The sequence below is a fragment of the Stigmatopora nigra genome, chromosome 7, assembly GCF_051989575.1.
Source record: "Stigmatopora nigra isolate UIUO_SnigA chromosome 7, RoL_Snig_1.1, whole genome shotgun sequence".
Classification (NCBI taxonomy): domain Eukaryota; kingdom Metazoa; phylum Chordata; class Actinopteri; order Syngnathiformes; family Syngnathidae; genus Stigmatopora; species Stigmatopora nigra.
The window spans coordinates 12540776-12566116 of record NC_135514.1 but is presented as its reverse complement, the minus strand read 5'-3'; the positions used below and the strand labels follow the sequence as shown (position 1 = coordinate 12566116).

The 25341-nt window shown below is 36.7% G+C and overlaps 2 protein-coding genes across 3 annotated transcripts; both read right to left on the bottom strand.

Moving 5' to 3' along the window:
- Positions 1-236: 236 nt before the first annotated feature.
- Positions 237-9713, bottom strand: drd2l (dopamine receptor D2 like). Its single transcript, XM_077720697.1, has 8 exons — positions 9606-9713; positions 5860-6230; positions 4119-4228; positions 3899-4035; positions 3011-3213; positions 2107-2190; positions 1672-2029; positions 237-935 (listed from the first exon to the last, which is right to left on the bottom strand). Exons 2-8 carry the CDS (start codon positions 6202-6204, stop codon positions 739-741), a joined length of 1434 nt encoding a protein of 477 aa, XP_077576823.1. The 5' UTR covers positions 6205-6230; positions 9606-9713; the 3' UTR covers positions 237-738.
- Positions 9714-10579: 866 nt separating this feature from the next.
- On the bottom strand, positions 10580-25094 carry xrcc1 (X-ray repair complementing defective repair in Chinese hamster cells 1). 2 transcript variants are annotated; one of them, XM_077720705.1, is made up of 18 exons: positions 24991-25094; positions 24705-24778; positions 24506-24598; positions 24089-24196; positions 23603-23761; positions 23334-23408; positions 23134-23245; positions 22489-22592; positions 20387-20540; positions 20079-20313; positions 18617-18733; positions 15388-15469; positions 15222-15306; positions 13727-13772; positions 12268-12389; positions 12107-12197; positions 11067-11142; positions 10580-10998 (listed from the first exon to the last, which is right to left on the bottom strand). In XM_077720705.1, the coding sequence occupies exons 2-18, from the start codon at positions 24753-24755 to the stop codon at positions 10891-10893; spliced, it is 1818 nt and encodes a 605-aa protein (XP_077576831.1). In that variant the 5' UTR covers positions 24756-24778; positions 24991-25094; the 3' UTR covers positions 10580-10890. The 2 variants fall into 2 exon arrangements, with proteins under 2 accessions (XP_077576831.1, XP_077576830.1); XM_077720704.1 differs by having other exon boundaries at positions 24705-25092.
- Between the last annotated feature and the right edge of the window lie 247 nt (positions 25095-25341).

Here is a 25341-nt window from a genome sequence, read left to right as displayed (position 1 = left end):
AAATCAACTCAGTTTCATGTGGGCCGGACCATTTTAGATACAATATTTAGATTTTTTTAATAAATAGATTAAAAATCCTGGATTAAAAGCCCTGAATATTCAGTTTTTTGTATAGATCTAAAACAATGTTTATTTGATCTTTTAAAATATATTTTAAGATTTTACAAAATGATTTTTGAACTAAAAACAGAAAAATGATTAAAAAATGACAATTATTGATTTAAAAGGGGGAAAATAGTAAATGTAATATACATCCATACTCTTCATTTTAATTAGATCCTAAAACAGAAAGTCGGCACTCATTTACTTTCTCGGGCCGCACAAAACGATGCAGCGGGCCAGATTTGGCCCCCGAGCCGCCACTTTGACACCTGTGCTTCAGGGTATCCATTCAACAGTATGTTATTTTTTTATTGCATTCTAACGAGAAACTGGCAACAAAAAAAGTCCAGTTGTCATAAAAAAAATAATAAAAATAATAATATAACAAAAATATTACCCAAAGAGACTAGCTATGTTTTTTTTTAATTCATAGAAATAATAAATAAATAAAAGTATGAAAAAAATGTAAAAATGTCCAATATATGACATCGACAATGTAACATCAATTGTAACAGTATTGTAGTAGAACTTGAACCTAAATAAAAACACATGGACAGCAATAGACGTCCAATCCATTCGGTATTGAAAAGATTGGACGTCAACCGCCGTCATCACCTGGTTTTCCCCAAATGGCAGTCAACAGAGGAGGATCTTGATGAAGGCCTTGCGGAATTCCACGTTGAAGGTGGTGTAGATGACGGGGTTGACGGCGCTGTTGAGGTAACCCAGCCACGTCACGGCGCTGTACAGGGACGGCGAGATGCAGCAGCTGGCGCAGTGGGCTTTCAGGACGTGCGTCAGGAAAAATGGCAGCCAGCAGATGATGAACACGCCTGCGGGGGGAAAAGAAACAAAAAGAAATATATGACAGGTGTCAAAGTGGCGGCCCGGGGGCCAAATCTGGCCCGCCGCATCATTTTGTGCGGCCCGAGTAAGTAAATCATGAGTGCCAACTTTCTGTTTTAGGATCAAATTCAAAGGAAGAGTATAGATGTATATTATATTGCCTGATTTTCCTGTTTTCAAATCAATAATTGAAATTTTTATAAATTTTTTTGGGTGATTTTAGGTAAAAAATCATTTTGTAAAATCTAAAACTATATTTTAAAAAAAGCTAAGTAAATCATGAGTGACAACTTTCTGTTTTAGGATTAAATTCAAATGAAGATTATAAATGTATATTATATTTCCTGATTTTCCCCTTTTTAAATCAATAATTTTATCCATTTTTGGGGTGTTTTTAGGTCAAAAAACATTTTGTAAAATCTAACAATAAATATATACAAATATTTTCTACTTAAATATTGAATATAATAAGAAAATCAATTTGAAATGAAAACCAAATGATTATTAGATGTTTTCCCTTACTAAGAAGTTCAAATAAAAAGTAATAATAAAATAACTGACTATTTAGATTTTTTGATCCAGTAAAAAATCTAAATATTATATCTAAAATAGTCCGGCCCACATGAAATCAAGTTGATGTTATTGTGGCCCGCGAACCAAGTTTGACACCCTTGATATAACATATAACACCACAAATGTTGTTATCATACATATGATGCTCACCTAACACAATGGCGAGCATCTGCGTGGCCTTCCTCTCCTTCTGCTGCGACACCCTCCCCCTGGCCCGCTCCTTGACGACGGCCGCCCAGCCGCCGCCGCCACTGTGCTCCCGCCATCCTTCGCGACCCCGCATGCCATCCTCCAGCGTGGGGGGCCGCGGCGTCAGGGCCGAACGCAGCGCCGCGCACGGGCGTTTCGGGGCGGGCCCCACCGACACCGACATGGAGACGGTGGCCCGACAGCCGTGGGCGGAGGGTGTCCGCTCGGCGGGGGGCCCGGCCGAGGTCCGCTCGGGCTGTGGCAAGAAACGACCCGGTTCCACCTCTAGGGGGTGCACCAACGCCTCCTTCACCAACGTCTGATGTGATCACCGAACATTTAACCATGTTAGCAAAAAAAATTAAACATGTACGCGCCATTTTGTCGCCGACTTACAACTCGTTTGCGCTGGGGGGCCGCGGTGGAGGGTCTCAAAATCAGAGCGCACAGTTTCACATCTTCCGGCTGTGTGCATTTATTCTACAAAAGACAAAGAAAAGGACACATTTGTAAACAACATTGCAAAGACAGGTGCTCGGACGTTTGGTCGCCGGTCTTTTGGTCGCCAGTCAAATGGTGACAGAAAGTTTATTGTGGAAATCAGCTCTCAAAATTATATTAATGAGAAAGAGTTTAATATCTAATTACTGTTTAATATGTAAGTACTGTTTAATATATAAGTACTGTTTAATAAGTAAATGCTGTTTAATATCTAAGTACTGTTTAAAATCTAAGTACTGTTTAAAATCTAAGTACTGTTTAAAATCTAAGTACTGTTTAGTATCTAAGTACTGTTTAATATCGAAGTACTGTTTAATATCTAAGTACTGTTTAATATATAAGTACTGTTTAATATATAAGTACTGTTTAATATCTAAGTACTGTTTAATATCTGAGTACTGTTTCATATCTAAGTACTGTTTAAAATCTAAGTACTGTTTAATGTCTAAGTACTGTTTAATATCTAAGTACTGTTTAATATCTAAGTACTGTTTAATATCTGAGTACTGTTTCATATCTAAGTACTGTTTAAAATCTAAGTACTGTTTAATATCAAAGTACTGTTTAATATCTAAGAACTGTTAAAAATCTAAGTACTGTTTAATATCTAAGTACTGTTTAATATCTAAGTACTGTTGAAACCAGCCCTAATTTTATTTTATCAGTTTAATATCTAAATATCTACTGTTTTCAAGACCAGCGACCAAAAGATTGGCAACCAAACGTCCGTTCGGGGCCCTTTTAGGTCACTTCCTTTAGATTTTGCAGTATTTTAGCTCAAATTCCATTTCGCCGTCACCTTTCTGTGCCTCTGTGGTTCCGAGGCTTCGGGCCCTCGGCGCCCAGACGGGGGTGCCGTGCGTCGGCCGCGCCGGCGTAGAACCAAGCAGATCTGAGCGTACACTAGGAGGGTGACGATGAAGGGCACGTAGAAGGACGCCACCGACGAGTACACCACGAAAGCTGGGTCGGCAAAGCTGCATGTGGTGCCTTCACGGTCCACTGGGGAAAATGCAAGTGTTACATTTTCCAGCTGATAAACCAAGATGGAATAATTTACATGTCAAAGTGGCGGTGCAGGGGCCAAATTTGGCCCGGTGCATCATTTTGTGTGGCCCGGGAAAGTAAAGTGCCGACTTTCTGTTTTAGGATCGAATTAAAATGAAGAGTATAGATGTATATCAAATTTCCTGATTTTCCCCCTTTTAAATCAATAATTGTCATTTTTTAGTCCATTTTGTCTGTTTTTAGTTCAAAAATAATTTTGTAAAATCTAAAAATATATTTTAAAAAAGCTCAAATAAACTTTTTTTAGATCCATATAAAAACTGAATATTCAGGGCTTTTAATCCAATTCTTTTAATCCATTTATAGAAAAAAAAATCTTAATATTATATCTAAAATTGTCCGTCCCACATGAAATCAAGTTGACGCTAAATTAATTAAAGTGTTATTATGATGTTTTTTTAAAAATAAAAGTTGCCTGTATTTTACATTTTTAGGATTTTGTAGGAAACCGGAATACCCGAACAAAACCCATGCAAGCCCAAGTGAGAACATGCAAACTCCACACGGTGAGGACTCACCCAGGGCTCGAACCCTCGACCCCAGAACCGTGAAGCCGACAGACTAAACACTTTTTTTAAATGGAAAGAGTAAAGATACATTTTTTTCTTTTTTGTCTCACCCGTGTTGTTGAGTCCAAAAAGCAGCGGGCAGGAGATGGCGAAAGAAAGGAACCAGACGGCGGCGATCATGAGGACCACTCGCCTCCTGGAGCTGTAGCGCGTGTTGTACAACAGAGGCATGGCCACGGCCGTGTACCTGTAACGGATAGCCAAAACAAACAGATGACTGACTGACTGACTCAGGGCGTCCAATCCGTAAACGCCATCACAACGGCGTACCTGTCGATGCTGATGGCGCACAGGTTGAGGATGCTGGCTGTGCACATCATCACGTCCAGAGTAAGTAAGATGTCGCAGTGGATCAAACTGAAGCGCCATTCGCCCACCACCTGGAAAACATTTCATTTTCACTTCACTTGGTTTACGTTCTTTGAATAGCACAGTTTAAAGCACAGGTGTCAAAGTGGGGGCCCGGGGGGCAAATCTGGCCCATCGCATCATTTTGTGTGGCCCGGGAAAGTCAATCATGAGTGCCGATTTACTCTTTTAGGATCAAATTCAAATGATGAGTATAGATGTATATTGAATGTCCTGATTTTACCCCTTTTAAATCAACAATTGTCATTTTTTTATCATTTTTTTCCTGTGGTTTTAGTTCAAAAATCAGTTTGTAAAATCTAAAAATATATTTAAAAAAAGCTAAAATAAACATTGTTTTAGATCTATAAAAAGCGGATTATTCAGGGATTTTAATCCAGTTCTTTTAATCCATTTATTAAAAAAAAATTCAAATTCAAAGGATCAAATTCAAATGAAGAGTATAGATGTATATTAAATTTCCTGATTTTCCCCTATTAAATCAATAATTGTCATTTTTTATCAATTTTTTCTGTTTTTAGTTCAAAAATAATTTTGTAAAATCTAAAAATATATATAAAAAAAGCTAAAATAAACATTGTTTTAGATCTATAAAAACCGGAATATTCAGGGCTTTTAATCCAGTTCTTTTAATCCATTTATTTAAAAAATATCTAAACATTATATCTATTATATTAAATCGATTTGACGTTAACCCGAGTCTGACTCCCCACGTGATGCAATGTTCCTGCCAATATAGTTTTCTAATTAGCCCCTTAACATGAATAGTTCATTGTCAGCCGAGACAAGAACCCTGTCAATTATTAACGCTCATATTTTAAGTTAACTCACTTATAGAGGTTCAAACGACAACCGCTACTGAAAATAATTGCTGCCAGTGGAATAACAGCCGTCAATTTCAAGTCGGGAGTGTATCTAAGAAGTCTTTTCTTCATGGAAAAATTGGACAGTGAGGATTCTTATAGTGTATTTGGCAACAAGAAGGGTTGGCAGGGATCGTTTGATCTGGAGTCAAACATAATTAGAGTTAAAAAAATGGATTTTATGTCTATGGCAGTGAATGAGTTCGATGTGATCTAGACTGAATTTAAGATTCTTTAGTGGGCCATATCCAAAATAAAAAGTTCTTAATTGACATAGTTTCAGTTCTCCATAAAAACGGTGAATTCATTAGTCACTAGGGCCAGTGGTGTCAAACATACAGCCCGCGGGCCGTATCCAGGCCGTCTGGTGGTTTGGTACAGCCCGGGGAAGAAAGCTGCATTGTATAAAAAAAATATGAATTTTCTTTAAAATTTGTAGTTCTTGTATTATCCGCTAGGGGCGCAGTGTTTTAGTACGTGCAGACATCATGAATTGACATTTATTTATGTTCTTATGTTATTCTCTTATTCATAATATATTGTTCAAAATGTAAAAGGAAAATTCTGTTAATAAATATTTTGATAAATTACTCATTCTTTGCACTAATTATTAGTATTAGTGACTAATATAAAGGAAAAAAGTGGGCTTATTGTTAGTTCTATGTAATTTTACAATGAGTTTACTGGTCCGGCCCGCTTGATCTCAAATTAAGCTGTATTCGGCCCGCAGACCATGTTTGACACTCCTGCACTAGGCCTAAACGCGGTTATAAACCCACCTCCAGATAGACCCCCCACGGCATGACCAGGGTGGCCAACAGCAGGTCGGACACGGCCAGGGAGACGATGAGGTAGTTGGTGGTGGTCTGCAGCGCCCTTTCTCGCGACACAGCCACGCACACCAACACGTTGCCGAACACCACGCAGAAGATAAGCAGCACCAGCAAAACGGCGTAAAAGTTGTACGGCGGCGAGGGTGCCGAGGATGACTCCCCGCTGCAGTTCCTCACGGTGGACGGCGGGAGGCCAGAGGGGGCGCCGGAGGAGTTGAGGTAAAGTGTTGACAGAAGAAAGGACCATGTTGGAGAAGGGGAAGGGTCGGCGGAGTTGTTGTAAGAAGTCATGGTGACGCTCCGGTGGACATGGCCGCCTTAAAAAAAGAGAAGATAAAAGTGAAGATTATTTTCTGAGCTGGCGGGGAACTGGAATGGGGGTCCGACGGCCGGGATTGAAAATGTCACGGCTGAGAATAACTTCATATTAGATGCAGGGAGGAAAGTAAATTGGCTTTTATACCGGAAAAACAACAAGACTATTGCAAGAAGTGTAAGTATTGAGATATAAACAGAAAACTACAAACATGGATGACTTCACATAATTGGTCATTATTAGCAAAGACAAAGTGCCATTTGAATTTTTTTGAAGAGATCAAGGAAATTCATGACCAGACGTTTGGTCGCCGGACGTTTGGTCGCGAGGACGTTTGGTCGCCAGGACGTTTGGTCGCCAGGGCGTTTGGTCGCCAGGGCGTTTGGTCGCCGGACGTTTGGTCGCCGGACGTTTGGTCGCCGGACGTTTGGTCGCCGGACGTTTGGTCGCCGGACGTTTGGTCGCCAGTCTTTTGGTCGCCGGTCAAATATTAAACAGTACTTGGGTATTTACCTCTCTCTCTTAGATATTAAACTCTCTCTCATGAATATAATTTTGAGAGCTGGTTTCAACAATAAACGCTCTGTCACCATTTGACCGGCGACTAAAAGGGACCAAAAGACCAGTGACCAAACGTCCGAGCACCAAGAAATTGGCCAAAAAGATAATAATTCATAACAATAATTCATTGGTTGTCATTGATAGGGATAAACATCAATCCCTTTTGACAGTTTTTTTGGATGTAGATCGCCGTCAATGGCAGCGAAACGTAAGTAATAAAAATATTTCCTAACTTAATAGGAAACAGACTTGGAATTAGCATTTTCTTTAGACCATCCTTGACTTGCCCAAAGCAAGTTATTGATCTACCACAGAAACCGAAGAATAATAAAGATTTGAGGTGGAATTAATTTCACTTTAAAATTCATTCTGTATCAAAATTCCATTGAACCAGACAGTAGTAGAAGTCTTGGTTGGTTGATCGATCGCTATACAAACAACATGACCGCCATTTTCATTGATTTATACCTCAGTTTCATTTTTCAAGTTTTTTTTCTAATTTTTCACTCCAGCTGTCCTCACATCCAATCAAATCAAAGCTTTCCTGGTATGCATATGTACCAGAAAAGTGTTTAAAAAAATACCCGACTGCTCTTGGGACGATAAAATCTATTTAAATAACGTTTTTTTTTAATCATCCTGCATCATTTAAATTGCCACATTAAATGAAGGTTGTTTCTTTGTTATGTACATCTGCTCGGCCATCTGTGTCTAAAAAAACAACAACAAAAACAACAAAAAACAAAGCAGAGTTGCCAACAGAAATAATGCCGGGGGAAACCTGTTCACTAATCTCATTAAAGGTAAGCCATTACCACAATGTTTCAGGTGGTAGAACAATTAAAAAAAATCTAATTCTCTAGATTTAATAATTCAGAAGTCAATTAATTCAAGCCTGCACCTAACGTGACGACTTTCTAATTATGATCCAATTGAAGAGCCACTTTAGTATGCATAACAGAAAATTTCTTCCCATTTCATAACATTGCCGCCATATTAGAACTTAAAAATAAACCAACATAACAAAATTAATCAATGCAACCCCTCAAAAAGTAGACAAAAAACTGAAAAAAATCACCCAAAAATATGCACATCTTCCGACAAGTTTTTTAAACAAAAAATAAAAAAATAATTAGAGCCCAAAATTCAGCATTTTTAGTGACAAAAGTGAAGCATAAAAGATGATAAATGACTAAAAAACTGGAGAAAAAAAAATCACCAAAAATATGCACATCTTCCGACAAAAAATGTACACAAAAACAAAAAAATAAACAAATAATTAGGGCCCAAAATGCAGAATTTTTCGTGACAAAAGTGAAGCATTACAGATTATAAATGACTAAAAAACTGAAAAAAAATCCCTAAAAATATGCACATCTTCCGACAAAAAATTCAAACAAAAAAAATAATAATAATTAGGGCCCCAAATGCAGAATTTTTAGTGACAAATGTGACACATAACAGCTGATAAATGACTGGCCTGAAAAATATTAAACAACCCAATCAATTTTCACTCATTCAAATTTGAGCACCAAAACAAGACTGACATTTAAACATAAATTTTGGTTGAAAGAACACAAGTAGGCCGGCCTTTTTGGTTTCCTTCTTATTTTTCCTTTCCTTTCCATTTCTGGATAATTAAATCTGGATGGCGCATGTCACAAAATTCTTAAGTCGCAATGTCATTACTGCAAACTGGATTTTTTTTCTGGAGTTGTGATGAACATTTGTGAACATGTGTCATTAAGTTTGGCCACCTGGTTTTCTTTCCGAAAAAAAAACCCATCACGATAAGTCCTTGAAATGACTTCTTCCATTTGATGCTGCTATAAAACGGCATTATGAACAAACATGGTTCTATTATGCCATCAAAATGAGTGAGAGTTTGACCTACAGTTTGCTTTTTGACAGCAGAGCTCCACAAATAAATATGTATTCATGCATTTTTATGACTAGCTCCAATCTGGTTGAGGGTCAACCACTGTTTACTATTCCATCAGATCTGGGAAGGAAATACTATTTAAGTATTTACTACCAACATACATAATGAATTTATTTTCCCAATCTGCTTTTCATGCAAAGTCAAACTGCACGGTGGCCAAGTGGTTAGCACATTGGCCTCACGATTCTGAGGTCGTGGGTTCGATCTCAGAAAGGTCTTAGTTTGCATGTTCTCCCCGGGCTTGTGTGGGTTTTGTCTGGGAACTCTGGTTTCCTCCAAAAACATGCATGCTAGGCTAGCTGGCTAAATCTCTAAATACCTTGACTTACAACATTTTTGAAAAGGACTCTAATTTGAAATAAAAATATTATGCATTATTTTTTTTAAATCAGTCAAAATACAATGTATGACATATTTAACATCATTTGCTTTATCAAACTATATATATATATATATATATATATATATATATATATATATATATATATATATATATATATATATATATATATATATATATATATATATATATATATATATATATATATATATATATATATATATATATATATATATATATATATATATATATATATATATATATATATATATATATATATATATATATATATATATATGTATACTTTCTCAATATATAATTAACATAAAATTCCCCAGCATGAAAAAAAGGCAATACAAAACCTTTCCTCTATTATTCACTCACTTCTAAAAAAACATTTGTGAAACCAGAACATTGAACTACATAAGATTACTGTTAAAAACAACAACAAAACATCTCATTGTCACTCTAGAAACATGTCAGTATACGGCAATGTAGTAAATAGTAGATGAAGAATAACACATTGTTCATACCGGTTGTCGGTTAGTTTCTCCCCGGGGCTTCCTCCTCCGGCGTGGCCGCCTCTGGACGTTCGTGCTGGGCTGCGCGAGGCATGTGAGGGAGGTGGAGCTCCAGACTTGAGAGCACATTCTGGGTCTAGACGTGACAAGCTCCAGCTGGCTTGCTATTGGCTGGGAGGAATTTATTGATGGGCGGGGCGTCAGTCCTCTTTTTCTTTTTTTTCTTAACTCACCTGAGGCGTTTTGACTGACAGGTGACTAAGTCAATTAAGGAGAAATCTGAAGAAAACTCCCTCGTTGGACTTTATAATGAATAAATGAGTGAATCATAAATGAAGCGTCATGCACCTTAAAATAGACATAACATTGAAGCTTATTTCTAGTAAATAAATAAATAAATAAATATGTATATATATAAAATGATTAAAAATTTATATATATACATATATATATATAAATTATTTTTCATTTTTATCATTTTTATTAAATAAACTCAAATATTTTTGCAGTGCTGGGCTAAGTGTAGAAACCCAATTTTCCACCTCAGCAACTATATAATTTTCATTATTCAAGGGAAGCCTCCGGAGGTGGAAAATAAGGATGATAGTTAAATTTATGTGAAAATCTATCTTTTTAACAACTTCTTTACCTCACTGGCTGGTCTAATAAATGATGGTTTCTGTAGTGCTGTATCACACACAGCTTCCCTGGTTTCTTGCTGGTCGATTACCTCCATCCATGCCTCTTCCTTCTGCTTTTTTTCATTTCATAGGAATTCAACTCATTCCCTGCCCTGGAAAAGGCTTGACGTCCAATTCTGTGCGAATGAGATCAATAAGAATGAATGAAAGACCTGTAAAAGTTAAAAAGAAAATACAAATAATAATTGATTGGTTAAACATACAGACCTTTGAGAACATAGAGCCAAAAACTAAACTAAAATACATACCCAAACCTCAGCTGAACTAAAATCGATTCACTCGAACTCAAAATTGACTTAAGTTTATTCAAATAAAAATAAGAAAAATGGCCTTGCATGTGTCGTATCTCAAGAACAATATTAGAAAAACCTACGGCTGGTGGAACCTTGCACTTGACTTTAAGACCACAACCTCGTAAAAAGCATCTTTACAGCTTCTCCACTGCCATTTTAAATCTTCCAAACCCCCAAAACAAGTTCAAATTGATGAACTCTTCTTCACTTAAATCACAGGCTAACAGCATTAACCATTAAAAAGTAAACATCTGTATTTCGTGCCAAGAAAACGTACTAAAATAAAACTAAAAGTGTTTGTTTTTATGGGACGACAGTGTACGGCTGGTAGGGCAAAAGCTTCTGGCGTTTGTTGATGGCGTAGATCCACGCCGGCTTGACGAAGTTCAGGTTGCCATTTTCCATCAACGCCTGCAACAACACATTCACATTCACTTGTAAAACTCAAATGGAAAAACCCAAAGGAAGAGTGAACTTACGTCTTCGAAGGACTCGTGCCATCCTTCGCCGGTTACCACAAAGTGTACCGTGTCCGACATGTAGTCTTCCAGTTCGCTGTAAGAGGTCAACACACAAAATGTGGAAATACTACAGTAATCCCTCGAATATCGAGGACAATGGACTCATGGCCACAAGACGACAAAGGACTTGGACTAAAACTCCCATTAACTTGTTTTTTTTTTTTGTAGATTTATATCAAACCTAGAGGAAGTATTTTTACTGTGAGTAAAGTATTTAAAGATGGATAGATATTAATACTTTACAGGGTGTCAGACTATTTTAGATATAATATTTATATTTTTTTCATAAATGGATTAAATGAACTGGATTAAAGGTCCTGAATATTCAATTTTTATAGATTTAAAACAATGTTGATTTTAGTTTTTTGATATATATTTTTAGATTTTACAAAATGATTTTAAACAAAAAAATGGATGAAAAATGACAATTATTGAAATTTAAAAGGGGGGAAAAAGTAGGAAATTTAATATACATCTATACTCTTCATTTTAATTTGATCCTAAAACAGAAAGTCGCCACTCATGATTTACTTTCCCAGGCCACACAAAATGATGCGACGAGCCAAATTTGGCCCCCGGGCCGCCACTTTGACACCTGTAATTTACAGTCTTATGATATGCTTATAGCTGTAATATAATATAAACACTCTAAATTGCCCCTAGTTATAATTGTTTCCCCCTTTGCCTCCTGGTGCCCTGTGATTGGCTACCCCCCGCTTCAAGGTGTCCCCCTAGTTAGCTGGGATCAGCTCCAGCACTCCCTGCGACCCATAAGTGGTTCAGAAAATGAAAGTATAATCGAATTGCATTGGGAGCAATGAAAAAAAGTCCATTCAATGCTAGCCTTCCCAATTAAAATGGACTTGACTGGACTAGTGACAAGCTCATTTAAATTCAGAGCAGAAGGGGTAAAAAAACATAATTAGATGTCAATCATCTAAGCTTAATCCACCCTCATTTAAAAACGGAACCTAGAATGAATACAGTAAGTTTGTTACCCATTAAAGGCAGCAATGTAGCGTGTCAGTAGTCTCCTTTCATTGTTGGGGAACTTTCCATAAAGGAAAAAATGCTTTCCGTTGAAGTATTCTGCAAGAAAGAAGGATGACGCATTAGTTAGAGTTTTAAATTTACACATATAAAATGTGGTGTGATTTACCAGGCAGATCTGGGATGGGATAATCCTGTTCAGGTTCGGCGTCCGTGTTTTCATCCGTCGAGCCGGCATAGGGATCTTCTTCCTGATTGGCCATTTTCTTCTGTTTGTTCTCGCTTTCCACTCTGAAAGGACAAAGAAAATCAATGTTAAGATAGCTGGAAATTTTCATTATTTTTTTTTAAAGTTTCTTTTTGCAAAGACTAATATTTGTATTGTTTGTCAGAAATGAAAAATTGAAGAAGAATAGCAGAATTGCAGAACTTGTATTGTTTCTCAAACCACAAACCGAGACACTATTTGATTTATTGCATTGATTTTGGCTGTACTTTATCTTTAATATTTATAAAAGGCTTATTTTGGAGTTGGAAAAACTAAAGTATAGAAGTACATTCATACCTCTACTTACAAAATTAATTGGTTCCAGAACTTTTTTTGTAACTTGAACATTTCGTAAGGAAAGGAGTACTTTATATGTAAATTCTCATTTGTTGCACAGTCCTCACACAACTACCAACTAATTCCTTTAAAATTGGTCAAAGTGTTCCAATTATGCATAAAAAATGTGAGGAAACACACAAAAATAAGAGAAAATTATGATGAAATGATTTATTAATGTCTTAAAATAAATAAAGCATATGCAAATGAGCCCTGAAATTGTCGAAAGCGTGTGCACTTTGTGTGTGTGAAAATGTGTAAAATTTTGTAAAATTGTATACTTTATTATCAAAGGTAATGCCTGACTTTCCTTTTTCAGTTTTGGGAAAGTAGCGTATTTTCACGACTATTAGGCGCACTGCATTATAAGGCGCACCCTCAATGAAAGACATTTTTCCCATATATAAGGCGCACTGGATTATAAGGCGCACCCTCAATGAATGGCACATTTTAATTTTTTCCATATATAAGGCAAACTGGATTATAAGGCGCCCTGTCTATTTTGGAGAAAAATCTAAGACTTAAATGCGCCTTATAGTTGTGAAAATACAGTACTTCTGTTTTTATTCTGCGTGGAGGCCACTATTGGTTGAAGTACTATTGTTTATTCGATATTTTTTTTTGCATTTATCAGTGTCAGTACAGATTTTGTTGTTTTACAGCCTTATTCTATGTCAAACTTGACTGCAGAAGCTAAATACCGTATTTTCCATATATAAGGCGCACCACATTATAAGGCGCATTGCCTTATAAGGTGCACCCTCAATGAATGGCACATTTTATTTTTTTCCATATATAAGGCGCACTGGATTATAAGGCGCCCTGTCTATTTTGGAGAAAATGTAAGGCTTTTAAGTGCGCCTTATAGTCGTGAAAATACGGTACCCCTTATTTACTCGCTGATAGTCTGGGACTTTTCATAGTCTGATTTTAAGTTATTCATTGGTCTTAAAATTTTGATATTTCATTGACGCAGGAAAGTTCATTAACTATTCATCCATCTTGATATCTTGTATTTGTTTACCTCTGCAACTCATCTTCCGTGTCAACGGCAGAATCCTCGTCAGCACCTGTGCAAAATCAAGCATTTACGTGTCAATCCGTCCTTTCTTATACACACACCCACACATGCAAAATAAAATGTCCTTTTTTGTTCCAATATTTTCATCTCTTGACATCAAACGAGGAAAGGTTTAATGCATTTGTGCTTTTTTTGTGTCGAGGCAAATTAATGTCATTCGGGGAAAGTTATGTTCAAGCGGGAGGGAAAAGAATAAAAACAGGAGGTATCGTAGCAATTGTGACCGGTGGCCGCGGAAGGCTAATTAAAACGCTGTGCCTCTCGTAGGCGTTTTTATTGCATCCCCTGGCCACTTCACTTGTGGCCCGGAATTAACATAGAAATGAGAATCATGCCCAAGTTCCGTCACGGCTATCCTCAAACGTTTGTTGTGTTGGAGAAAGGTGAAGAAGACGATGGCGACAAACCTCTGTGTCAACCACAATTTAAACAATCAATGAGAAATTATTCATTTAAATCGTGTTTTCAAACGTCCACCATAAAAAAAAGCCATTAAAACCCCTATAAAATTCACAGTCAAATAGTTTTCAGCTATAGATGCTAATATATCGCCGGGAAACGAGAACATTATAAAACGGGTGTAAAGCGTAAAGTACTAACGTAAAGTACTAACGGTAAATTTTAGGGTCGATTTTGGTATATATGGATGTATATGTGTTTGTATATGTATATATGGATGTATATGTGTCTGTATATGTATATATGTATGTGTATGTATATGTATATATGGATGTATATGTGTCTGTATATGTATATATGTATATATATATGGATGAATATGTATATATATGAATGTATATGTTGATGTTTATGTATATATATGAATGTGTGTTGATGTTGATGTATATATATATATGAATGTATGTGTTGATGTTTATGTATATATGTGTATGTATATGTATGTATGTGTTGATGTTTATGTATATATGTGTATGTATATGTATGTATGTATGTATGTGTGTGTGTATGTGTGTATGTGTGTATGTGTGTATGTATGTATGTATGTATGTATGTATGTATGTATGTATGTATGTATGTGTGTGTGTGTGTATGTATGTATGTATGTATGTATGTATGTATGTATGTATGTATGTATGTATGAATGTATGTATGTATGTATGTATGTATGTATGTATGTATATATATATATATATATACATATATATATATATATATATATATATATATATATATATATATATATATATATATATATATATATATATATATATATGAATGGATATGTTGATGTTTATGTGTATATATGTGTATGTATATATATATGGATGTGTATATATGTGTGTATGTGTACGTGTGTGTGTGTGTGTGTATGTGTATGTATGTATATGTATACACAGTTATTTTTTTTTTTCATTTTCTGAGGGTCATGGGGGGGGGGGGGGGGGGGGGGGTCTTCACATTTTCGAATGTCACCAACCTGGCTCGTCGTCCACATCGGTGGAGCCAGCGTACTCGTCGCTTTTCGTCTCTGCTTCCTTTTTGGGGGTGACTTGTTTGGGGGGCTGCAAAAATAATAACAGTCCTACTCATTATGGCCAAACAAAAGTCACAGTTGTTTCATGCGTTATCATGTCTAAACATACCTTTGGGTTGTCTTCCTCCCCACTTTGGTCGTCTGCCTCCATGTCGCTCTCGGAGCTTGACTCTGCGCCATCCATCAAATAACTGCCGGGCGCACACAAAAGTGGCAGGAAGATTAAAAGCTTGTGTGAACACACGTCATTCGCCAAGAGGTTTGTTTTGATTTTTGCTTTGTTCCTTGTGAAGGTTAACTAAGGGTCACCATCTTGTTTTCTTTTATCGCTCGTGCCTTATTGCATTTGAACTTTTGGGCCCTCTGTTGTCTACATTTCTTTATATATATGGGAAATGCTCCAGCACCCCCCCCCCCCCCCTATTTGTGAGTGGTACAAAAAATAATTGGTCTCAAATACTCACATATTTTGCTTTTCAAAATCAGGCCCTATAACTGAAACATACTGAATAAAAGATATAATTCAAGCAAAAACGTACCTACCAGGAGAAGTATCAAGTGTTTAAAAGTCAACTGCAAGCTCATTAAAGCCAAATAACGAGGATAAAGAAGTCGGGTTTTATCACCAGCATTCACTAGAATATCTTAGACGGGGTCACCTAATGGTGAACGTGCAACAGCATAGTAACTGAGCTTCGTTTTTTTTTTTAATACATTTATATATATTTTTTTTAAGGTAGCAGTCACTTGTCTTGTGACGTTAGCGCAGACGCTCGAGTGCTTGTACGGGCCCTCGCCACCATCAAAGTAAGTGCTGGCTTTAATTAAGCATAGCAGATGTGGCTGGTAAATAAAGGAAACACCGTTGAAGCACAGGCGGACCACAAAGGTGAGGGTGGCGGTGGGGGGTTTATTAGGTTGAGGTGTGTGATAAGGAATGGCGGAGTGTCTCTGGGAAGAGAATTCGCAAATAGAAAAGATACATCACTGCAAATTTAGTGTGGCCTACGACACGCGTCGCGTCTTATCGTCTGTCTGGACACTTTGGAGGACGTGTGGAAAATGAATATCTCTGGGGAGGGTGTGCTATCGCTTTATTTTGGCGGGTAATCTCCTCCAATGATAAAAGTCTTGCTGATCAACTGGGAGCTCAAGCATCACAAGAAGTTGATGACTCGGTATGTTAAACTGACTCGGTATGTTAGACTGACACGACATGTTAGACTGACTGGATATGTTAGACTGACTGGATATGTTAGACTGACTCGATATGTTAGCCTGACTAGATATGTTAGCCTGACTCAATATGTTAGCCTGACTCGATATGTTAGCCTGACTCGATATGTTAGACTGACTCGATATGTTAGACTGACTCGATATGTTAAACTGACTCGATATGTTAAACAGACTCGATATGTTAGACTGACTCGATATGTTAAACTGACTCGATATGTTAAACAGACTCGATATGTTAGACTGACTCGATATGTTAGACTGACTCGATATGTTAAACTGACTCGATATGTTAAACAGACTCGATATGTTAGACTGACTCGATATGTTAGACTGACTCGATATGTTAGAGTCTAACATATCGAGTCAGTCTAACATATCGAGTCAGTCTAACATATCGAGTCTGTTTAACATATCGAGTCAGTTTAACATATCGAGTCAGTCTAACAGTTAGACTGACTCGATATGTTAAACTGACTCGATGTTAAACTGACTCGATATGTTAACCTACTCGATATGTTAGACTGACAGGATATGTTAGACTGACTCGATATGTTAAACTGACTCGCTATTTTAAACTGACAGTATGATAAACTGACAGACAGACTATGTTAAACTGACTCGGTATGTTAAACTGACTCGGTATGTTAAACTGACTCGGTATGTTAAACTGACTCGGTATGTTAAACTGACTCGGTATGTTAAACTGACTCGGTATGTTAAACTGACTCGGTATGTTAAACTGACTCGGTATGTTAAACTGACTCGGTATGTTAAACTGACTCGATGTTAAACTGACTCGATGTTAAACTGACTCGATGTTAAACTGACTCGATGTTAAACTGACTCGCTATGTTAAACTGACTCGAAATGTTAAACTGACTCGCTATGTTAAACTGACTCGAAATGTTAAACTGACTCGAAATATTAAACTCATTCACCCCCACTGACGGATGTTCAACGTATAATTCATTTGAGCGGATTGCATTTATAGCGTGATAACGCGTCCCAAGCACATTTGCCAGATGCTGATTTTCGCTCATGCTGACCTTAACGTTGCCGCAATATTTCGAGAGAAGACCTTAATGATTATCTCAAGACTCCATGAATAATTTCTGCCACGGTTGACTCGCGCCTTCAATCATTAGAGGAGGAGTAAGGCACTAGGGCAGAGTTTGGTTTGTTCACAGCTCATTTGGAGTTGGGCGCCGTGGCCTTGATCTTGAGAACGAATCGCGCTACTGCTGCTACCGCTAAGGGTTCATTAGGTAAGCATAGTTAAAATTTGGGAACTTGCAGATGTGAATTATTCACATCTGACATGTATCACTCGACTCGAGAGAATTTAGAGCACATGTGTCAAAGTGGTGGCCCGGGGGGCCAAATATGGCCCGCCGAATTATTTTGTGCGGCCCGGGAAAGTAAATCATGAGTGCCGAATTTCAGTTTTAAGATCAAATTAAAATGGAGTATAGATGTATATTAAATTTCCTGATTTCCCCTTTTAAATCAATAATTGTCATTTTTTAATCCATTTTTTTCTGTTTTTAGACCAAAAATCATTTTGTAAAATCTAAAAATATATTTAAAAAAAAAGCTAAAATAAACATTATTTTAGATCTATAAAAAACTGAATATTCAGGGCTTTTAATCCAGTTCTTTGAATCCATTTATTAAAAAATACATCTAAATATTATATCTAAAATAGTCGGGCCCACGTGAAATCAAGTTGACGTTAAAGCGGCCCGCAAACCAACCCTTGACTTAGAGGTACAGACAAGGATTTTATTTTGTGAAATATTTTGCACTTTAGTAAAAAGCTTTACGTGCTTCTTTTTATAATAAAATAATACATCTTAAGCTGAAAAAAAACACTGAATTACTAAAACACTCTGGATTTTCTGAGTCAACCTTAATAATCATTCTTTTCTTGATTGCACACAGTGATGGTTGTAATTAACACACATTGGTTGCCATCATCCAATTGCACAACTACTGGTGACTGGAATTAATTTCAAAAGTTTCAATGTGTTTGACACCCCCTGCGGTACAGTATTGGCCATGAAATTGCAACGTGCGTACACAAGCCGACTTCATTAGCTTACCTCTTGTAGGAAAGTTTCTGTTTACTTTTGTGGCAGTCAATAACCCATTCCTTGCGTACGATGGTGCCGCCCGCTGACTTCACCTGGCTGTACTTGGGGGTGTTAGCGAAGGCACAGCTGGACATTAATGAGAGGAGAGAAAGAGAAACGCACGCACGAAGGAGATTAGTTTGCAAGGAGAGTGCAGACGAGGCCGATCTTGCCGAGGACGGGAGCGCTAACTAATAAGGCCGTCCGTCGTCAAACGGTCTTCACGTCATCCTTGAAACTAAGTCATTCGGTGTTGAGGCTTTAAGAGTGCGCTGTACTTGTATGGCATGAATATAAAACATATTGGTGGCTACAGTTTACGATGGAATAATTCACAGGTGTCAAAGTGGCGGTCCGGGGGCTAAATCTGGCCCGCCACATCATTTTGTGCGGCCCGGGAACGTAAATTATGAGTGCCGACTTTCTGTTTTAGGATCAAATTAAAATGAAGAGTATAAATATATATCACATTTCCTGATTTTCCCCCTTTTAAACCAATAATTGTAATTTTTTAATCATTATTTTCTGTTTTTAGTTAAAAAATAATTTTGTAAAATTTAAAAATATATAAAAAACAAAAATATTTGTAATTCAAAATGAAACCAAAAGCAGATTTAACATGGATAATCCTAATAATGTCTTAATAATAGCTTTCTGCCATTGCTGTTTAATATCTAAGTACTGTTTCATATCCAAGTACTGCTTAATATCTAAGTACAGTTCAAGATCTAAGTACTGTTTATATCTAAGTACTGTTTAATATCTAAGTACTGTTTAATATCTAAGTACTGTTTAATATCTAAGTACTGTTTAATATCTAAGTACTATTTAATATCTAAGTACTGTTTAATATGTAAGTACTGTTTAAAATCTAAGTACTGTTTAAAATCTAAGTACTGTTTAAAATCTAAGTACTGTTTAAAATCTAAGTACTGTTCAATATCTAAGTACTGTTTAATATCTAAGTACTGTTTAACATCCAAGTACTGTTCAATATCTAAGTACTGTTTATATCTAAGTACTGTTTAATATCTAGGTACTGTTTAATATCTAAGTACTGTTTAAAATCTAAGTACTGTTTAAAATCTAAGTACTGTTCAATATCTAAGTACTGTTTAATATCTAAGTACTGTTTAACATCCAAGTACTGTTCAATATCTAAGTACAGTTTAATATCGAAGTACTGTTTAATATCTAAGTACTGTTTCATATCTAAGTACTGTCTAATATCTAAGTACTGTCTAATATCTAAGTACTGTTTAATATCTAAGTACTGTTTAATATCTAAGTACTGTTTTTTATCTAAGTACTGTTTAATATCTAAGTACTGTTTCATGTCTAAGTACTGTTTAATATCTGAGTACATTTGACCGGCTGCCAAACCTCCGTTCACAGATTAAAGTCACGGCTCAAAACTGCAAATCTGACTCACATGAGATGTGTGGAGTCGGGCGTCCAATCGGGCCGGTACTTGGCTCCCATGTCTAGCGCCTTCTCCCTCAGTTCTCCCCTGAAGGGATTCTGGAAACCACTGAGGACGAACACCACTCCTTCCATGATGCGCTTGAAGGGCACTCGCTCCGGACTCTTGGCCCTTTTGGACCGAGGCTCGTTGGCATTTGGCAAACTCTTACGCTTCTTTTCCGCAGACTCCTTCACTGTCGACACTAGAAAGATCATTGGTGTGAAGATAGCAATAAAAATGTTTTTTAAACTATTTAGCAGTTGTAAGAGTGCCACCTTTGGAGGCGCCGGGGCTTGTCGTGCTGGTCTTGACTTTGGGAGTCGTGGCTTTAAATTCTGGTGAGTTTCCCGGACTGTTTTTTTTAGGTGGTGGAGGACCCGGGGCTGACTGACGCTCTTTGCTGAACTCAAATTTCCGCTTTGCAGGTGCCTAGATAGATAAGATATATGCACAGAAATAAAAAAAAATGATGACATCACCACTTGAACAAAATAAATAGATGGGTGGTTTGTTCCGTGTATGTGGATGGATGAAAAATGCTTCAAATTTGACCAAATCAGTAAAAGTGTAAAATTCCCTTATAGTCCTCAATTTCTAACTAAAAACATGGATAAATCATTATATAATGTTGAAAGATTCAAAGATATAAATGATTGTTATTATTACATATATACATTTGGTTTAAATGTTTTAACAGACCCATTCATGGATTAAAAGCACAGGTGCCAAAGTAGCGGCCCGGGGGCCAAATCTGGTCCGCCGCATCATTTTGAGTGGCCCGAGAAAGTAAATTATGAGTGCAGACTTTCTGTTTTAGGGTCAAATTAAAATGAAGAGTATAAATATATATCACATTTCCTGATTTTCCCCCTTTTAAACCAATAATTATCATTTTTTAATCATTATTTTCTCTTTTTATTTCAAAAATCCTTTTGTAAAATCTAAAAATATATCAAAAAAGCTAAAATAAACATTGTTTTAGATCTATAAAAAACTGAATATTCAGGGCCTTTAATCTAGTTCTTTTAATCCATTTATAAAAAAAAAATCGAAATATTTTATCTAAAATGGCCCACGTGAAATCGAGTTGACGTTAAAGCGGCTCGCGAGCCAACCCGAGTCTGACACCCTTGGATTAAAGAAAAAAAGATGATGTCAACCATTTCACTTGAAGTAAACGCTTACTTTAGGGTTTTTATAACAAGTCATGATAAGCAAGCATTCTTAGGACGCACACAATGTCCCACCCAAAACCCGATTGAGGCCATTAAGTGCACATTCCGAGCACCATGTTTAGCATCAGGGCTCACAAAAAGACCCTTTTTTTCACATTCCCAAGAAAGCAAAACAAGGACACAGCATCAGAATTAAGTGTTTGGACTTAAGCATCCCATATTATGGCGCTGAGGCCCATCAATTGGAAAGAAACATTGCAAGAATACCAGCCGGACACATTTATGTCATTACCAGTGACGATCTTTGAGTTGCTAGGCAACTACTAATCGAACATCGACATCATTCTACTGTGGCAGGAAAAGCTTGGAAGAGAAACTAATGGAAAATGGACAATTTTACTGGGGGTGTATAAACATGGTTGGTCCCTGTTGTGCCCGTCGAACCATCAAGTGTGAAATTAAACAACAGGGCGAATCTTAGGCATTTGTGTATTCTTTTTCCAGACCGTTTATCCTCACAAGGGTCGTAGTTGACAGCCAATTGCAGTGGAAAAATCTGAGATACGACCAATCGCACTTTAGATTTAGAGCAAGGGTGTCAGACTCTAATATAATATTTTTTTTGTTTTTAATAAATAGATTAAAAGAACTGGATCAAAAGCCCTCACTATTCCATTTAAAAAAAACAAAAACAAAACAATGTTTATTTTAGTTTTTTTGTCGTAGTAAAGGAAAATCTCTTTTAATAATTATGTTCCATATTAAAGTGGAAAACAGAAAATATTTTTATATATTTTTAGATGTTACAAATTGATATTTGAACTAAAAACAGAAAAAATGATTTAAAAAAATCATGATTTACTTTCTCGGGCCACTCAATGTGATGTGGCGGGCCAGATTTGGCCCTCGGGCCGGCACTTTGACACCTGTAGTTAAGAGTGAACATGCAAACTACATATCGAACCGGGGATCAGACCCTCGATCTCAGAAGTGCGAGGCGAACGTGATTAACCACTCTTAACCGGGCTGCTGATCTTGGAATAGTTAAAAAAAATGTAAATATCAAAACAAACACCTCATCTCATTTTCTGAACAATTTTATCCTCGCTAGGGTCGCGGGGGTGCTAGAGCCTATCCCAGTTGACTTTAGACCAGAGGCGGGAAACAACCTGAATCCTAAGAATGAAGATGAGCTTTATCACCTGTGGTGAGGGTGTGGATGATGGAGGGCTGCTAGTAGTGGAGGCGGGGTTCGTGGCTTGCAGGGTGGCAGCAGCATAGCTCAACTTGTTGCTTTGTGGTGAAGCTAAAAGAGCAAAACAAGTCAGATGAACAAATAAATAAAAGTCTGTTGGTACTTGCAACGTGTGTCAAAGTGGCGGCCCAGGGGCCAAATCTGGCCCGCCAAATCATTTTGTGTGGCCCGGGAAAGTAAATCATGAGTGCTGACTTTCTGTTTTAAGATCAAATTAAAATGAAGAGTATAGATATATATTAAATTTCCTGATTTTACCACTTTTAAATCAATAATTGTAACTTTTAATACATTTTTTCAGTTTTTAGTTAAAATCCTTTTGTAAAATCTAAAAATCGATAAAAAAGCTAAAATAAACATTGCAAAATGAAGAGTATAGATGTATATTAAATTTCCTGATTTCCCCCCTTTTAAATCAATAAATGTCATTTTTTAATAATTTTTTTGTGTTTTTAATTCAAAAATAATTTTGTAAAATCTAAAAAAGTATTTAAAAAATATAAATATAGTTTTAGATCTATAATAAAATGACTATTCAGGGATTTTTATCCAGTTCTTTTAATCCATTTGTTAAAAAAAGGTATATATTTGCCTTTGGGGGAAGTACTGGACTTGGCGCTGAAGAAAAGACTTCCAGGTTGCATGCTGGAGCCTGAAGAGGCAGTGTCTTCTTTCACTCGGAACTGGCCCAACTTAGTCAATTTCTGATAATCGGGAAAGAGATAAGAGAATAAGTATAAATTAAAAATCTAACAGATAGCCAAAATAAATAAAAAACTTGTAATGTCTTACCGGGGATGTCACTGGAGGGTCATTCTTATCCGGAGGGGAGTGGAACTTTACGAAAGCGAGGCCATACGCTATGTTCTAGTAGGAATACATTTTTCGAAAAAAATGATTTAAAATACTTCCCATAATTTTACAATCACAATAAATGAACCATACTCTACAACTCAAAAGGTAAAAAACAGCCATTTTTAATAGTTGCTTCATTTTAGGGACCCTTCTGATACTAATATTGGTATATATAGATATATATCATTGTGTACTAAGTTACTCACTTTACTGTAAGGCTGGGTGCAGACAATTTTTACACGGTCCCATTTCCCTTCTGCCGTACTCTTCTGTAGTTGCCCGGGTCCGAAGAAGCGCACCCTGCTCAAATTAGTGCCGTTACGGCTTTCCGTGGGTGACATGAAGGATGACGTGACCAGCAGCACCTGAAAAGTTAGTTACATTTCATTTTGTTACTGTAACCATGTGTTTTTTGAGCAATTTGTACTGAAAAACTAAAATAAAAGTAATTTTACTTGCATTGAAATACCGTTATGTCTACAATACATCCCACACTTCAATTTTTCAAGTAGAATATCAATGCTCACAAAAAATATATTGTTGCGCTCACATTATTACATTTTTTTTTTTTTTTTGCTGTTCATAAGGTAAAAATGTATTGTAGTATGTAATGGAGTATATTTTATTGGTACACAACTTATGGAATGAGATGAGCCAACAAATGAGGTAAGGAATGCGGTTTAAGTTACTACCTCGTAATCCTGGTCTCGGACCGAGGAAGAGTTCCCCACCAGAACCTCGACAAAGGCAGAACCTTCATTTCCAATATCGATGCTGTGGACTTGTTCTTCCTTCTCAAACTGGCAGAGAACAGAGAAATTGTGAAATTTAACACAAGAGCAAATGAAGGAATGAACAGGAAAAAAACTATAATAATTTTGTGATGGCTGGTGTGTGCAGGGAGAGCAGTTTGGAATCATAATGTTGCTTATTTTTAATGCTAATAAAGGCAAGGCCCGTTTCAAAATGGTTTCTTTTAACATTCTTTTGCTCCGCTTGCTTTCTCAAGGCAGCCTTCGTTTCACTGGCCATAGCATAAATTAAGGTGAAAGTAGGCAGGAAGTGACGGCATTGTGACGTCAATAAGAGGAGGAGCTTAAATGTCCCACCTGCAGAATGACCGATGTCTGCTTCTCCCCTTGTCGGGCAGCTTTCCACTTTCTGTACGTGTCCGCACTCAGCAAATTATCTGCCTTATGAGTCTATTGTTTGCAAAAAAATATGTCACGTGTTCATATAAACAATAATAAAACAACTCTCCATCACCGCCCTGAAGCTTCCACATCAAAAGTGTAACACATTACTTACATTGTCCTCGGTGCTACAAGACACGACGTGCTGGAGTTTGATTTCAGGCATTGCAGACACTTTATAATCCACTCCTACGCGCAAATAATAATAAGAATAATAGTCCCACCTTTAGTGTAATTTACCACATGTACTTTCGCATGGGAAAGTAGTACTTTGACCGTAAGAAATCACCTCACAATTGCTATCATGCTAGCAAACAAAAGGGAGCGTAAACTTTTTATATCCAAATAAACCAAAAAATGTTACGGAATTTAAATTAAATATTAAAATTTCTTTCACTCACTTATCACGCTTGCATACTCTTAATAGTACATTATGCATGAATATTATTTAAAGGTACTCAGTGGAGAAATCATTTTCCCACCGAAAGCTGCGTGTTATTGTGACGCCTTTTCCGGAAGATTCGACCAATCAGATGGCGTGTTATCTTCTTCTTGAGGTACTTATTACGCGGGATCTCAATTTTTCATTACTGCCACTGTGTGGCCAAACAACGCATTGCAAGTACTAAGAGTTAATCCATTCTACATACAAATCTGAACAAATTAGTATGGGAAACTTTTGTTTTATTCTTAATACCCCTTACTGTACTTTGTAAGTAAAATAATAAAAAAACAGAGTAACATTTTTATTT

What these genes read in the sequence shown, in the direction of transcription:
- drd2l (XM_077720697.1), bottom strand. Translation starts at nt 6,204, where the DNA reads ATGACTTCTTACAACAACTCCGCCGACCCTTCCCCTTCTCCAACATGG. An exon ending in TGCGCCATCAGCATCGACAG is followed by an intron (nt 4,036 to 4,118) that starts GTACGCCGTTGT and finishes TATCCGTTACAG; the next exon opens with GTACACGGCCGTGGCCATGC. An exon ending in GATGCTCGCCATTGTGTTAG is followed by an intron (nt 936 to 1,671) that starts GTGAGCATCATA and finishes TTCCCCCCGCAG; the next exon opens with GCGTGTTCATCATCTGCTGG.
- xrcc1 (XM_077720705.1), bottom strand. Translation starts at nt 24,755, where the DNA reads ATGCCTGAAATCAAACTCCAGCACGTCGTGTCTTGTAGCACCGAGGAC. An exon ending in CAGAAACTTTCCTACAAGAG is followed by an intron (nt 15,470 to 18,616) that starts GTAAGCTAATGA and finishes TGCGCCCGGCAG; the next exon opens with TTATTTGATGGATGGCGCAG. An exon ending in GGGAGGAAGACAACCCAAAG is followed by an intron (nt 15,307 to 15,387) that starts GTATGTTTAGAC and finishes TTATTTTTGCAG; the next exon opens with CCCCCCAAACAAGTCACCCC.